At 35.6% G+C, this 17076-nt stretch overlaps 2 protein-coding genes across 2 annotated transcripts in view; both read right to left on the reverse strand.

Moving 5' to 3' along the window:
* Positions 1-9423: 9423 nt before the first annotated feature.
* LOC139117736 (uncharacterized) lies at positions 9424-11655 on the reverse strand. Its single transcript, XM_070680977.1, has one exon. The coding sequence runs from the start codon at positions 11653-11655 to the stop codon at positions 9424-9426; it is 2232 nt and encodes a 743-aa protein (XP_070537078.1).
* A 106-nt stretch (positions 11656-11761) lies between these two features.
* Positions 11762-17076, reverse strand: part of LOC139117530 (DNA-binding protein RFX7-like) — a 47857-nt gene continuing 42542 nt past the window's right edge. Inside the window, exons 4-7 of the mRNA XM_070680732.1 lie at positions 14800-14925; positions 13973-14089; positions 12718-12799; positions 11762-12241 (exon numbers count right to left, since the gene is read on the reverse strand). Coding sequence (XP_070536833.1) covers positions 11774-12241; positions 12718-12799; positions 13973-14089; positions 14800-14925 — 793 coding nt within the window. The 3' untranslated portion in view covers positions 11762-11773. The remainder of the gene's footprint in view (positions 12242-12717; positions 12800-13972; positions 14090-14799; positions 14926-17076) is intronic.

Genomic DNA, 17076 nt, shown 5'->3' on the forward strand with positions numbered 1-17076 from the left:
CCCCTGTGATATAGTTTTAGTATCAAATGTAAGGGAGAAAGCAGATTTTAAAATTGAGGGACAATCATCAAAGGAGTACTCAGAACTGTACTGAGCATTATTATTGAGCGGATATAATATTGTAGCAGATATACTTAGCTATAGCAGTGGAAGTGAGGCAGACAAAAAAGTGCCAATGCTTGTGTAAGTGCTCATTCGACGTTCAATCAAAGTAGTCTATTAGCAGAATTTCAAAATGTCCATGCTGTAATTTCATTTATCTTAATGTATTAAATAATTTAATTTGTTCTAAATGCCAATTATCCCTTGTATGCTAATTATGGATCCTGTTTAAAAACTGGTTGTATAACAATTTTACCACAGCCATTGTGCACTCTCAGCCAGTAAGAATGCAGCTTTGATGTACTGGACACATTGATATTTTATAATTGATAGTATCAAAAAGTTGAATTTTTTTAAAGAGGTTGTATCATTCTTCTGTGAAGTTCTGTGACCATTGTATTTATTCAGGAAATGGAGAATAACTTGGATTTTTATAAATAATCAGTGTTTAATCGGTGAAGTTTTATGTGTTTTCTTCCAAGGCAAGGTAGAATGGCAGTACATGTAACTCATACACCGGTAATTCCCATACTACGTTAGCTAGCATGTGCATTAATTATGAAACTCTGCCAAACTGGCAGTGAAAACACTACTTTGACACCAGTTTTCATTCCTTTTACATGGAACTTTGTAACATGTTGTTGTGTTATTCAGTACAGAGGAAATCATTTATGAACTTATATTACCGTGCCCTGTCCATTGCATTTTAATTGTCAAGCTGAACCATGTGACTGACTACAAATACACAGTAATGGTTTGTTTACATGCCTGTGAATATGAATAATAATATTAACAACTCACAGTATCTTAAACATTGAAACTTTACAGCTATAAAACGTAAATTGTAATTTGTACAAATATCATGATCAATCACAAAGTAAAATTGAGCATTTGTTGGCCAAGTTTAGTCGCCGCTTTCCCAAGAAACTTTGGATTTGCAAAATTTTTACAGTGCACGTGACAGTGTGTTGCGTATTGTACTACTCACTGAGCTTGCATACAGGACAGTACATACATGAATACACCATTTGTGTAATACAAGTTCTTGGGCCCCGTTGTCTTTCACATGGGAAATTTTTGTAAATTTTGATGGTTTTCTTGGGTTTGTTGATAATATAATGGAATAAAAGACTCCACCCTGACCATTAACGTTTATTTATGGGTTCCAGCGAAAGGAAAGCCAAAATTAACAGGCTCAGCAAGCCTTGACCTTGCCCATAAATAAATGTTAATGGTCAGGGTGTAGCCCTTTATTTCTATATGACATTGATGTATATCATGCTGTTCTGGGCCAAATAATACCTTAATTTGCACTGTGTTCGGAGATGTGTAGTTGGTGAGTGAAGCTGTAGTATTTATGGATTTTATTTTGATTTGAAAAGAAATATGTTTGTCCTGTTTGACTTCATGAAATATATGCACAACCTAAACTCTGCTTGCAGCCATACAAGATCAAACATTTAAGTAAATTATTTTACGGGCTGTGCTGAAAAACAAAGTTCTGTGCAAAAGCGTTACCAGGTATGGCTGAATATACATTGATATATAAAGTTTGGGCCTAATGCAAGCTTTTCTAATGAAATCTTAATTGATGGTGCCTTTCATATAGATAAGGATAACAGTTTTCCCTTACATTGTAGTCATAGAAAACAAATCAGAATATCAAAATCTGGTTTGTCTAGATATCACAAACAACTTATTTGTTTGCATTCAGTAGAATGGTATTTTTTGACACAGCTGCAGTTATTTAACGTCAGTATTTTTACACTGAGTGACTTAACGCAACTATTTCATGTTTTCTTGATATCACAAAAAGCTCAACAAAGAGTGACTTAGCACATGGAAGTCTTTCAATTTTGAGGCATGTACTAGCTTAACAGTAGTGTCATGGATAGTTATATGGCGAAATAACGGGGGGGGGGGGGGGGGGAAAGACAAGGGGACAAGAATTCTGATGATAATTCAATAGTTTTATTACAACAGTAGCAATCTTGTATAAATCTATCTTGAAAAGACATATCATCATCATGAAAGTATTTTTAAAATCTTTGTCCTTTCAGGAAACAATCGCTCATTTGAATATTCAAATACTTGCCATCAATATATGAAATATAGAGCTACATCAGAAATATTGTTACCACATTTTAAAAACCACCACTTGTAAATTCTTCAAAGGTAAATGAGCTCTTGAAATGCTGCCCGACTAAGATACACACTAGTACCCAAAAATTACAATATCTGTTCTGTCTTTGTTACAAGAGACATCACCAATCAATACAAACGGGGGTGATGGTTTAATAAGAATATGCAACTAAGTATTTTCTGAAAAAAAAACATGTTACTCAAGATTATGTAAATTTGATTACTCCCATTATTAGAAATATTGATGTAAATACAGTAATTCTATTATTTATAATGATATGAAAAAGACCACCAGTTTGGCACCCTCAAGTATTATAGCAACTAAGTCTAAATGTTTCGCTTAAAATGTTAGTCTGTATTAAGTAGAATCTGTAAAACCCAGCATGACTAACATGAAACATACATTTCAAAGATGTATGACACAATCTGGAACAAGCTAAACAAACACAACAGTATTGTCAGAAATCCATAGTTAACACATGAAAACCACTCTCAGCCGACACTAACCAAAGTCACTAGATAGCCATACTGACAACTAACATCAACCATGGTGACAGCAAAGCAAACTACCAATCTACCGGTACATAGTCAACCATTAATAGCTTGTTTCAACCAATAACAGCCTACACCAACCATTGACAGTCAATGCCAAGATCTGTCAGTCAATACTATCCATAACAGATGATGTCAGCCACTGACAGTCAATGCCAGCTGGTGCCAACCACTGACAGTCAATGCCAACTAATGACTGTCAATGCCATCTGTGCCAGCTGATGCCAACCACTAACAGTCAATGCCAGCTGATGCCAACCACTGACAGACTGACAGTCAATGCCAACCACTGACTGTCAATGCCAGCTGATGCCAACCACTGACAGTCAATGACAACCACTGACAGTCAATGCCAGCTGATACCAACCACTGACAGACTGACAGTCAATGCCAACCACTGACTGTCAATGCCAGCTGATGCCAACCACTGACAGTCAATGCCAACCACTAACAGTCAATGCCAGCTGATGCCAACCACTGAAAGACTGACAGTCAATGCCAGCTGATACCAACCACTGACAGTCAATGCCAACCACTGAAAGCCTATGCATGGCACTGTAACAGCAAATGCTGACCATATGCAAATTATGCCAGTACACTAAATGAACACTAGAGGAGAGAAAGTTACAAGTATGTTTTTAGATTTATAAACCTTATCTAGAAAATTTACCTGGTTGGTTCTCTTTTTCTGCTGATATTTTCAGTAGGCAACATGCATGGGAGTGATATACATCTATTTATGTAGACTCTAACTACTAAACCTGGAATGTCATTGATATTTTCACAACTTGAAATTCCTGGGCTAATAGAAATGAAGCTTGCCTCTACCATCTTCTGTGAATTAAAACTTTCGCAAACAATTAATTTTGCAAGAAATATTTGATGGTTAAGATGGCTTTGAAATATGAATTACATGAACTAACCTCAATTACCGGTAAGTTCTTGTTTTCTTGACAGTGAATCATAAATGAGTACTGGCATGTTTGACATGCCTACATAGAATCTGTAATGTGACATCCATGTAACTTATCATGTTTATACTGAATGTGACTTCTTTACTTTTGAATTTGTGCAACCATTGGTTGTTAAAAAGACACTCTGAAAACTGTCTCAGCATCCTTCTAATTTGTTGACACATATTCTGCCATAATTTCACTCAATTGTTTTGAGTTGAAACCAACAGGAAAGAGACTACTTATTCTTGTTACAGCAACGTTGCATGGATATTTATACAAAGATATTCATTCTAATTCTTTCTGAATATTCTAAAAAGTAAAAGTTTGTACCTTGATTACTTCTTGATACCTCTGTTTACATCAGTCTGTGAATTGAATATTGTTTGATGATAAAGAATTCAAGATGAGCACAAATTAATCGAACTACAGACACTGAAATCACAGGACTGTCTACTGCTATCTGAGCACCAGTTCTACCTATGGAAAATGACATTTAATTTTTGAAATAAAAACCCACTTAGGAGACAGGAATTATCATCAAGCCTTATAAAATGCCAAGAGAAAACTTTAAACTTTCCAAAAAATATCTGGCAATAAATTCATGAAACATGCAAAATCATTTCATGCTCCAATTCCTTTGAAAATAAAGAATCTTATACTTTGGTACAATATTCTGACTCTGACATGGAATGTGAACTTGACCTGACAATATACAGACATGACAATGCCCTCTCTTTGTGAGAGGACTACCCTTTGAAAATGAAAATGAAAGTTGTGATTTTAAATGCCTCAACCTCTGTTCAAATTGAAATTACTACATATTTCAAGTGTGATATGTGTTGTTTCACCTCAAATGATCTTAAACAATTAAACAGGACAGGCTGTAGACATAGGAAAAATTGCAAATGAATTCTCAAAAGAATGCTCTCCAGATTTTATCTTGGACATAAACAACATAATTCTCTCCAACAAGACAGTGAAAAGACATGTGAAATTTCAAAGCTTTCCATAAAATGCAAACCCTGCTTTGGCAAAACTGTGAAAATTAATAAAGAACATTTCAATACAATGTCACTGTCAACATAATCATCAAAAGAAACACTTCATCAGCAACTTGACATTATTCAGATATCCATACACATGTGAAGCTTTAACCAAATTTAAGTTCAAGGATTTTGCAAATGACCATCAAAACAAAAAACAGATATTGTTTTATATGCTAGTTCCTTTTCTGAAAGAACTTGCAAGCTCCTTCTATCTGCCTATTATTTTGGAATGTCATGTGTCTTCTGTTCATATCGTCATTATTTTCTTTGAAAACTGACTAATTAAAAGTCAACAGCTGATCTACTTGTCATCTTTGGTGTAAATTTTGATGAAAAAAGTTCAATGGCCCAAGTGCTAATCACTCTCAAAAATCTGGTGCTCTTTACGGCTGATATGAGATTTTGTTGCAATTTTGATAAATATGGTATCTAGACACCCTTGTATTTCCTGAAATATCACAATATTTCAAGAGATTTGTTTCTAGAAGGCCATGAAATCTACAGGTAACTTACAGTTTGGAGCAAAATTATCCCAACTTCTCCACAAAACTGCTTGAAGCAGCGCAATATACAAAGGTGACATACCTGTTATTTTCTTTCAGACAATTTCTCATTTTTGATTTGTACAAGAAATTCATGATCAAGTTCAAACAAACAAAATACAAATAACAATCTCTATTTCAATTGAGTTTTCAGAATTCACTGTTTTCTGCATCAAATACCAGGGATGGACAATGGCAAAAGGTCAAGTGACTATTTTTTGCTTGTAAGGCTGATAGACTTGTAAAAAAGTGAGACGTACACCACAAAATCTATGCAAAGACAACTGGCTTTACCTCAATACTAACTCTGACAGTGATGAAAAGATTTGCCCTTTCCTGTATGACAGTGTTATTTTAAATGAAACAGACATTAATTTGTCAAAATGTGACGTTTGAAACAACAACTATTTAACATAAATATTGGTGACACCAATACATTCATGACATGACAATATCTGATGAAGTTTTACCCAACTCTCTTCATATGACAATGATACACCTTGATACAACCTGATTTCTGAACCTTATCTTTAAAACCTGAGACAAATATCTCCATTGTACATTTTTATTTGGTTCATGTCAGATCTATTTGCTGCAATTAATTAAATCTGTCAGTTTAGGAACCTTGATCCCAAGTGGACACAAAAAAGATGTAGATACCAAAAGTTGATCTTGAACAAGTATGGTGTGGATTTAAAGCAGTTACTGAAGAAGGTTGCAAACAAAATATCTTTGACTTGTTGATAACTATCCTAATTACATGACATTGAGGTCACAAGTCAAAGCTTGTTTCTATAACTGTTGGCAGTAAAATAACATTCTGGATTTGGAATTGAACTTTCTGAACAATGGAAGCTCCAGCGAAATGGCCAATCTCTGTTGAGTAATAATATCAATTAGTTAAATTAATACGTACCAAAATGATAATTGGAAAGTACATTAGTAAAATAAAGAATGGTGTGTATGTACCTATTATCTCATTGAGTAAAATTAATTTGGCAAATCTGCATTCAATTAGAATATGAAACAAGAAATTAGGTACAACATCTGAGAGAACTTGAGTGTGATGACTTATGATAGGTGCTGGAAAATGGTCTCATCCAAAAAACTAAACACAAGTACGCTTGTTTAAAAATGGTTTCTTAAATAAGTCTCCTTAAAACTCAAAATGACATCACAATGGTGTTTTCTTTCATTTTCACATGCAAGTCAATCATAGTCTAAGTTCTGAAGATCAACTACCTTGGATACTTGGATTTGCAGCTGCATGCTTTCTGCAGCATTTTCCTATTTTTCTTTTGAAATGTACAAATTTGCAGAAAACACGAGGTTAATCAGAATTCTTGGGCACACACACTGAAGAAAGAAACATCACAACATTGTCTTTGTAATATGCTAAAGTACTGTGGAAATCATGGGCACCATTTGAAATTAGAACATCACATATACTCTGGAATGTTTGCAATGCTAAAGGACTTTATATTGAGCCAACTAAAGACCTACACTGATCTTCAAAACGCTACTGATGCTTCCCTTCAAATAGAAGCAATACTTTTGAAAATATTCACAGCATGACGTCAACAATACCACACAAGGACATTGTTTGACTCAGGGCAGTGTTTCTTTTTCAACTGTCTGCTAATTTCACAGAGACATTTTAACCTTGATGAAACAATTATTTACAAAGACATGTTGTTCTTCACACTTTGTACCAATCAAGGTGCAAAGTCCTGGTTATTTCACAGCATATGACAAAACACACAAATGGCTGCAGACTGTTAGATGAAAAAGTACAACATAATGGCACAGTGGATGCTAACTTGGGAAGAAAGTCTTACTAAACAACAAGGCACATCAACATGTCTTACCCTTTTGCCCATACAGTATATATCTTTCTTATATATGTAAATTGTACATTAGAATGAAATATTAGTACGATAAACTTATGACTACAAGGCACCTTATTTGGCACTTGAGAAAAAAAATTCCATTAAAGACAATGAGTATCAGGCAATTTTCAAATACATAAAACTGAGAAAAAAATCTTTGATGTCTGATATGGCCTTGTTTCCATCTTCACACAAATCTGCATACGATAATTAGGATCAAATGAATTCAAAAGGTGAACTGTGGTTTAAATACAAAATATTTCAATCTAGAAATAAACTGCTCAGTTAGGTTACTGACATCTGAAGTAGATAATTTCACAAATGAGTACATAAACAAACAACCTACACTTGTCTAAATTACTCATCAACCCAGAATATACGTAATATACTGCAAAAACAAGAACTCGCATCTTTCAAAACACTACATAAGTCTTAAGTATATATTAATAGTACTATCATATATCTTATCAATTTAACACACAAAAATAAAACATTCCCTCTAGTTTATATTCTTGAGTATGACTGTCAAAGCAAAGAATAATACGGGTATTTTCATCTTGTCTACAATCCTGTTAACATGAAATTTCAGAAACAAGTATTATTTCTTTGCATGAAAATATTGTGGGTGAATTGACCACAGGTTATACAATAATAAGATATTCATTAATTCCTAACAAAATTAAATGGCTAAAAATGATCATATATATTTGTCAATTGATCAGATTCTGCCATAGTTCAATACATTCTTAAATACAATCAAACTGTTACACATTTCTACAAAATACAAATCTGCATCACAAAATAGCTTGTGAAATTTTGAGAAAAATTTTGAACTTTTGCTATAAAAATTATTCCTGAACAATTTTTCCTCTGAAAATTCTCCTTGACCTCCTTTCAAAGTTCACAGGGATTGTTACTCAGTTCTACAAACATTGGAACATTAATTGATATACATTATACAATAGTGACAATACAAAATATCCACTGTGTCTACTCAACTATTGAAAGTGTGTCACATAGAAAACTAATACACAAGGTCAAATTTGGATATGGTAAAATATTATGGCACATTCCTGACTTTGTGTGATAATTCAAAAATTATATTCAGCTGATAGATAATTTTTATATGGCAAAATGTAAGCAAATAGGGCATGAATCCTATGAATTCGCAATTAATTTGAATAATCTACCAATTTGAAAATGCTATGAGGTGAACCCCTCTCCCCCACCTCTCTCACTCGCTCGCTCTCTCTCTCAAAGTGAAAGTCTAAAAATGTGCCAAATACAAAATATTCACAAACAGCATCAAAGATTGAAGTGTACAACTTATAATTTTCCAGTATGATACAATAATTTCTGTTGACTATGTATATTTGAGACAAAAATTTATAATCCAAATTTTTGTCCATTACGTTCAACAATAGCTAAACCAAAAGTTCATCTAAGTACTTGAATTATGTTTGGCAGTTTCATTCACACAAGTTATATTGGCAGATATGATACTTATATATAAATTAAAGAATAAAGTTTTTAAAATTTGCTCTCAAAAAATTTGGCAGTACTTTTTATCTTTGCATCTCTCTGTAGAAAGCCTAATTTTTCTTTGCTAATATCTGGATTCCCACTTATAAAAAGTACAGTATATACAATTATCATTTTGACCTTGTAGCTTGTTGTGGTTGCAAACCTTTACATCAAGGTTCCTGTTTGAGTAAACACCAACATTGTTTTAAAAGCTATTATCAGCTGGTGACATTTGCTATACACGTGAGATACCTGATCTCAGATTGGCTGAGATCATTTCTCTATCTTTCAAATTCAATCAAGTAAGTTAACGACTTAATACAACAGGGCCATCATACAAAGTATATGCTCTGCTCATTGTTAGCCTAAAACTGAAATTACTTCAGGTTTTCCAATCTGACATCCATGACATATCTCCTTAAACCTGTCTTGTCTTACATTGGCTCTATGTCACCATTGTTTCTTGAAACTGTACAGGGACAAAATGACAACCATTTCAGAACTGCATGTTTGACTGTTGCTTATATTTGAAAGATATCTGAAATATAAAGACATAAATTCTTGCCTTTTCTTCCCCAAATGCTGTTCTAGAGTCTAGTCTAATTGTAGAAAAACATTTGGTTTATACCAAGTAATAGGCAGTTAGAACGACTTGTTTGATTTGCCTGACTTAACAAGACATGCTTGTTTGAGCACTGTTACTGTCATTGTTACCTACTTGCCATTGGCGAAGGTCAAAGTTCATATTGCTGGGAGGAGTACCAGTCGTCCCACTCCGGTTTGGAGTGTGATAAAAATCCTGAAATACTGCATTAGCTTCCATGTCATCCATGGTGGTATCATACGCAGAGGTTGGTTGATTTGATAGGTATTGCTGGGTCAGAGGATGTGGAAGACCATAACTGGATTGAAGCCCTGCTGGTAGACTGTTACCTACTGAGTGACTTGACACTGTGTCAATTTCAAAATCCGCATCACTCAATTCCAACTCTCGCAATGGAGTCTCCATGTGATCTGTCTCCAGGATTTGGGTCAGATTACGTTTGGCTGCATAGCTTTGGGGATTTTGGTGTTCTAGTTGCCATGGAGTTTGCCCATTGGTACTACCGGGAATGACCTGTGGCAAAGGTGCTGAATGACTACGATTGGCTGTTGCCAAGCCTAGAGCTGCAATGCCATGACTACTGTAACCAGCTGTGTTCTGATTGCAAGTGTTAGTTTGTAGTTGATTACCTCCACTGACATAACCAGACATATGACTCTGATCTGGCGGACTAGTAAACGTTAATGCTTGGTTGACATTTGAACATGAAACTGTAGTTGGAGGATGATTGGACCTCGGCTGGAAAGGAACATTGACATTTGACCCATAACTTGATCCATAACCATTGTTATGAGAATCCTTACTGATATTCAAGTATGTGTTCCTGATGCCGGACTGTGCATTGTTCATCTGTATCCTATTGTTGCTACCATTTCTATTCACAGAGTATGGATAAGATTGCTGTCTCTGTTGAGATAGAGAATTTCTTCTTGTTGCTCCGGTAGCCTGACTCTGGCTTGGCATACCTACTGAGCTAGTGGTTGGCACTCGCTGTGTTGGTTTGATTGGACTTAAATTATTGACAGTCACGTTTGTTGTACCAAATCCACTTCCATTTTGAATGGGAGTGAAGCCAAATGGGTTACTGTTGTTGCAATGTTCCAATGGACTTGAAGGAACACTACCTGCAGGTAGTGGAGTAGTAGAAGGAGTGCTGCCAACACTTGGTCTACGCAGTGCATTTGGAGACGGTGATACCATATGCATAATTCCAACATTGGATCTGGTTGTTGGAATCGGGGATACAGCCATGACACCGTCTGGCTGGGATGGAGACATCAGACTTCTTGTGGCAGGAGACACTGATATGACACTGCTGGAGGCTGTTTCCATGGATACAGATGAACTAACTCCATTTTGTGGTTGTGCAAGTGCCGTAGCATCAAGATAATTCCTGGCAGTAGTGTTGATGTTAGATACACTCTGAACAACATCAGTTGAAGTCATGTGATCAGAAGACAATGCTACTGGATATCCAATATTCTGCGTTGTTTCCCTGGCGGTGTCATTCCACAAACCCATGTTAGAATGAATAGCAGTGTGGTTGGGTCTTGATGCAGCACTGTCATTTGATGCAGCCATGTTGACTCTGCGGCATACTGTTGATATTGGTGGAAGGGTGCCCATTGTAAGATTACCAGAACTCTGAGATGAGAGAGCTGCCATCAGAACACTTCCTGTGTTTCCTTGCTTTGCGGCATTTGAATCATTAGATGGTGGACTGTTAAATGGTGTGGTTGATGTAATGCCATCTGTTGCATCAATTCCCTGTGAATTCAACTGAGTTAACATTGTTGATTCATTGCAATTTTTGTTTGCTGGTTGCGTTGATATACTTTGAGCAGTGTTGGTCACAGAGGTGCAAGTGTGTATTCTATATGGACCATTTCTCTGCTGCTGTGGTGTTGTTGGAACACAAGCACTGTCATACACTGGTGGCTGTTGCTGGGTTGGTACTGGTGTAGGAGAAAATGGCACATCAGGAAACTTACTTGTTTGTAGCTGATTTGACATGGTTGAGGTCATCACAGTTTGGCTGATGGGAACTGAAGAAGTTAATGTTTGTGTCTTATCTACCTGAACAGTATTCTCTTCAGAGGTAGCTACCTTGGAGTACTGGTCTGTGGCAGTGGTAGGCTGGTATGTCACTGATGATGTTGCTGTTTCCTGACCCTCCAAAACGGTCACTTGACATGTGGCTGATGCAGATACACTAGTTGCTACGGTTACCTGGTTTCTTGGTGAATTACCATGAGAAGGAAGGCTGTCTGTTGTAGTATTGGTTGGTTTAACAGTCATTACCTCTGTGGTATTCTTGGCAGCTACTTGTGACGTTGACACTTGTTATCAATGGGTTTGAAAGTAACATTATGACACTCCATTTGATTGTTGCTGACTTTCTCTGCGCTTTGATCAACTACTTCCTTGGAAGCAGAGGACATCTTAGCACTTTTCCCTTGTCTGCGTTATTTACCTCACTTTTTACTTTAGAATGTGATTCAATATTGGACTGGTGCTCACTCATTTCCTTCTGGAATTTCAAAATTTTTCTCTCTTGTATTTTCCTCTGTAGCTGTCGTCTAGCTTCTTGATGAGGTTGCACCAGTGCTGGTCGTCGAATTAAACCATAATCTGAGGACTTGCTGCTTCTGCAGTTTATTTCCATATCAGCTAGCACCGTGAATGCCGCCATGGATTTAGTGGAAACACAATTACTTCCTACCAGATAACGGGCTAGGTCTAGCAAAGTGTCAAAAGCACGGCCTAAGAGTTTCTGTGCCCATTCACAAACAAGGAAGGAAGCTGCAGACATGGTCTGGTCTTCCTCTTGGCTATTATTGGGATGGTGATTACAGTTGCACACACAATTGAGTCCTGAATCAGCCTGAAAAGAGAGAAAGAGAGAAAAACATGAAGAATATGTTCACGCACTAAATGTTAGGTGCGGTGACTTTCTCTTAAATTTCAATGCAACATATGTGACTCTGAAAATGAATATAAAAATTGAGAAACAGAAAATTGTTTCTTTGACAGAGAAAGTACACAAATTATTTTCAGCATGACAAGCTTTGCATCATCTGTACACTGGCTGGGTTATTGGCAAGCAAGTCAAGACTTGTATGACTGTTGGTATCTTTATTGTACAGCTGAAAACACTGACTTCACTAGATGGTGTGCCAGTAGTACTGTGTTGCATGACAAAGTTCAAAAGCCAATAGCCATAGAATATTTTGAAGTCCAGTGCAGCATGGAAATGGTCTATTGAGTAAAGTTGATAATACATGTATCAGATTTATATTGTCACATTACTGCTGTCATGTATGTCTGTAAACTGTATTCAAACAAGAATCCTGTATTTACCATATCTTGATCTGTAAGGTCCAGACTTGGCAATGACGGAGGCTTGATCTCAGCTTTCTTACGAATACCACTGTAACAATACGTATCACCAAATTTGTTAAGGAAAAGATCTTCAGCAGTATGTACCTGTAAATTTGCATGTTACATTTATGCCCTGAAGAAGATAATTTGCATTATCATGCCCAGATTTGACCAGTTGCCCAAGCCTTTTCAGCTACCTAAAGTCAACTAACAGATACAATTAAGGACATGGGGTCCTTTCATTCAAATTTCTACAGTCTGAGTAGTTTTCTGGCTAAGATGTAGAAATTGTAATTTTTTCCCAACATCCTCTGAGTCAATATAACATTGCAAAGAAAGGAACAGATGAAGGACATAGAAAATGGCAAAGATAGTGATTGGATATAATCCTCAAGGACAAAGCATTCAAGCAAATGAACAACAATTTCTCCATTTACATATTTCAAAAGTGAGGGCAGGAACCACCCGTTGACAACTGGCAAATCTATCTCAACTTGTCATAAGTGTGCCGCGAAAGCTGCCAGGCATAACATGATTGGCATAACTCTCAATGATCAAATTTTCTTTCCATAAAATCCAACCACCATATCTGAACTATTTCCTTCATAATGGGATGCATAGAGGTCATTTTTTAATTCACAGCATAGCGAACATTTCACTGTATTCACAGTTTCCTACTGTGCAGGACTACTGCAAGAAGTGTGACCTAAAGCATTAGTTTCAGCAATGAATGTGCAGAATTTGGCCTCACATAGCATTTACTTATTTAAACACACTGACTTACTGTTGTAAACATTAACTTTGGCATTCTTCAAGCAATTCTTTCAGCATGTAATAATTCATAGGGCAGCATTTCTGCCAGTGAATGCCTGCTGACAATTAAGACATGAAATGTAGAATAATCTTTGAATTCATTGCAGCACCTAAAGAATATGAATATTTTATCCAACGTATTACTCACAATACATTTCAGCCTATTTAAAACACTACGTAAAAAGTTGATATAAAAAGCAACCTTCAAGTAAATATGTAGTCTTATGCACAGGCACGACTTCTGACAGCAAAAACAATATTTCTGGTATGACAATTGTGATGTTGGCAGCTTCAATACACATCTCTGAAAGATATAATCTGCACATCTTCCCTAGTCAAGCAAAGGTGACTTCTAACACACTGCCAAAATTTCACAATCAACAGAATTTTTAAAGTAAAGAAATGACTTGTGAAAGGATATTTGGAATTGCCTCTTGTACCAAGTCTTCTTGCCTTGATATTTGGGAAAACACACTTGATAATTTTACCAAAGTCAGCAGCACTCAATACGCTATGATTAGAACTCTCGCAAAATGCCCTGTTACGTAAAAGGATATGAAAATAATGATTACAATACATGATTTGGAGCTACAGTACTAGATTTTTTGCAGTCAAGACAGTTCAATCAAAGAAACTCTTCTCCAATCAAGACCCTACATCAAATATCACAATGTCAGAAAGCTGTGTGACAATATATCAAGATATATTTCTCTGTATGATCAAAAGCACATGGGCAAATAACAGCATACAGTGTCCTAGTTTAAATGGCTTTTACTTAAAAACTTGGTCAAAAGTTAATTTTCCAGGCAAGTTGAGTTTATAGAAATATATCTTGACACATTGTCACACAGCTTTCTGATATTAAGGGACATTTTGAAATTGTGATATTCAATGTCCCGTTACGTGTTATGAAGTCATGCAAACACACATCACATATACACAGCATGTTTTCGTTGCAATGACAGACCCAGGAAAACATATTTCTGGGTTTTATTTACAATAATTGCATCATGTAATGTTTAATTCATCTTCTTTTTTCATGAGAATCATGCTGTGTAATCTGCAGATGCAGCAGCCATCACATCAAATGCTGTAATGTTGATTATGCTGCTCTAGTAAACCACTCATTACCAAAGTTTGGTACTACGTGTTTTTGTTTTGTAGAAGGGTGGGCCTCTACATAGGCACCTGGGGTGTACGGGGTAAGATCATGAGCATCTGTACATCCCTGTCTTTGACAAACCTTACCTATAATCTTCATATACTTCATGTTTTGGTAGAGATGTACTTGGACTTTCTTCAAGATGACTTCGAATCCAATTAAACGCATGTGTCTGTTCTGCCCGCGTCACTGTCATCGTAGGAGTACCGGATCTGAAAAGATAAAAGGTCATCTTCAGAGATATGACAAAGCCACCAACACTTGGCTCCCTTCTCATGACCAGTTAAAAATTTCTGAATTATTTTCTTACAGCCTTCTAACAACGATAAAATATTTCAATCTGTCACAAACTCCACACGACATTAATATGTCAAGTCATAGATATCAGCATACATTTGATGTTTCGTCAGTGCTTTAAAAAAGTCTAAATACTTGGCAACTTTGGAATTATTTTCACAGAGTAAAACAGTCTGGAAAAACAAAAGAAGTCATTTGGAATTTTTTTATGTTCCCTTTGGAAATCAAAATGACAGCTAAACATTTCACAAGGCTTTTAAAATTCCTTGAAATATTGAAATTTCACAAAAAATAATTGTGCTGATTGGCTCACAAAACTTTTGCTTTCTTTGTTGTTTTCTTCATCTAAATCTGCATCTCTATGTTTTAATCACAGCCTAACCATCCCTAACTGTTTTGTAGTATGGAAATTTGGATAAGTATGTTTGTGAAATATGTTGGATTACTGTAAACTCTCCCATTTATGCCGATCAGTATTATTTAGTGTATCATGACCATTTTTTTGCAATATCTATCTATACATCTGAGTTCCTTTCACAATCATTAAGCATTACCATAATAAGTCCTTCTAGGTTTGATAACATTTGATTGAGATATTCTGGAAATATAATCAGTCATTCCACAATTCAGCTTTCATTATTCAAACCACAGCTACAAAATACCATTTCAACTCATTCCAACACATTTGTATATTACATTTCACTCCTAATAAATTAGATGTTCTTGAGATAATTATAATAAATAGATGCACACTGTCCAGCATAACACTCCTGAGAATTGTTCTTGAATAGTGCAATATCATCCTGGTTAAAATACTGACAATGTCAGACCATATTACGCTGTCATCTATAATGAGTTGACATAACTCTGTTTAATACAAACTGAAGATCTAAATATCTGCTCTGGATCAAAGGTCATGACATTTTATGACAGATGAAATGATATACTGGCATGTCATTTCAGGAATTTATGAAACATGCCCTCCACAAAGAGTTGACAGGTTTTTGGTTTGAAAGAGCACTGCTTGTTGAAGTGTGACTGTTTCGGGTCACAGAGATGACTGGCTGTTTTAATCAAAGTGGAGTAGACTGAACCTGTAACTGGTCCAAAGTTTTTGGCAGAAACATAATGTATAATACTACCCTTTTATTTCAATGGTGATATGATATGAAGAGCAATGTTACAGGTATATTACCATAATGGTGTGTGTATGATGTCAGGTGACCATTCACATGACAAAATGGAAGCAAATGAGTCTTGAACACATTGTGAGAACTACAATAACCAGACACTGTCTTACCAACCTTTGACTGAGTCTTGAAAACATTGTGAAAACTACAATAACCAGACACTGTCTTACCAACCTTTGACTGAGTCTTGAACACATTGTGAGAACTACAATAACCAGACACAGTCTTACCAACCTTTGACTAAGTCTTGAACAAATTGTGAGAACTACAATAACCAGACACTGTCTTACCATGATAACAGTGATGCTCAGACCAATATGGAATTGAAGTATGCATTCATCAGTTTTAGGGGATTTACAAAGAGCCAACAGTATATATTCACTAATTTCTAATTTTAATATAACTCATGATGATAGTTGATGTTGGACCCAGAAATTACTTTTTTAGTATTATAGTTTCAACACTCTTTTTTCCATGATACATCGTAGTGATGATGAAAAATTAAGAAATAAAGAAAAGCAGATAATTTGATAATTTAGAAAATCCTCATTCAATCTTAACATTTGAGTAACAAAGTCAATTTTTGATCCCTCTTTAAAATATAATCGAAACAATTTTTTTCAGTTCCAAGCATTTATTTTTTCAAATTTTTCCCAAAATGTTGATCAAAAACTGTAGCCATTGAAAGTTAATGCCCATTTGGTCCAAAATTATCACAAGAATTACTGAAAAATTCATAAAAATTGGTAAAGTGTTGGACTAACATTTGTGTGGAAAAAATTACAGCACTCAAAGAATTAAAGAACTTCTTGCAGAGCTAATACCTGTATTGGTAAACTACATATCCAAATAAAACTCCCTGGCATCTATGGAAAA

Source organism: Ptychodera flava, chromosome 18 (assembly GCF_041260155.1).
Source record: "Ptychodera flava strain L36383 chromosome 18, AS_Pfla_20210202, whole genome shotgun sequence".
Taxonomy (NCBI): Eukaryota; Metazoa; Hemichordata; class Enteropneusta; family Ptychoderidae; genus Ptychodera; species Ptychodera flava.

Bases quoted from the DNA above. Each gene is read 5' to 3' on its own strand.
- LOC139117736 (XM_070680977.1), bottom strand. From the start codon at position 11,655: ATGACTGTTAAACCAACCAATACTACAACAGACAGCCTTCCTTCTCAT.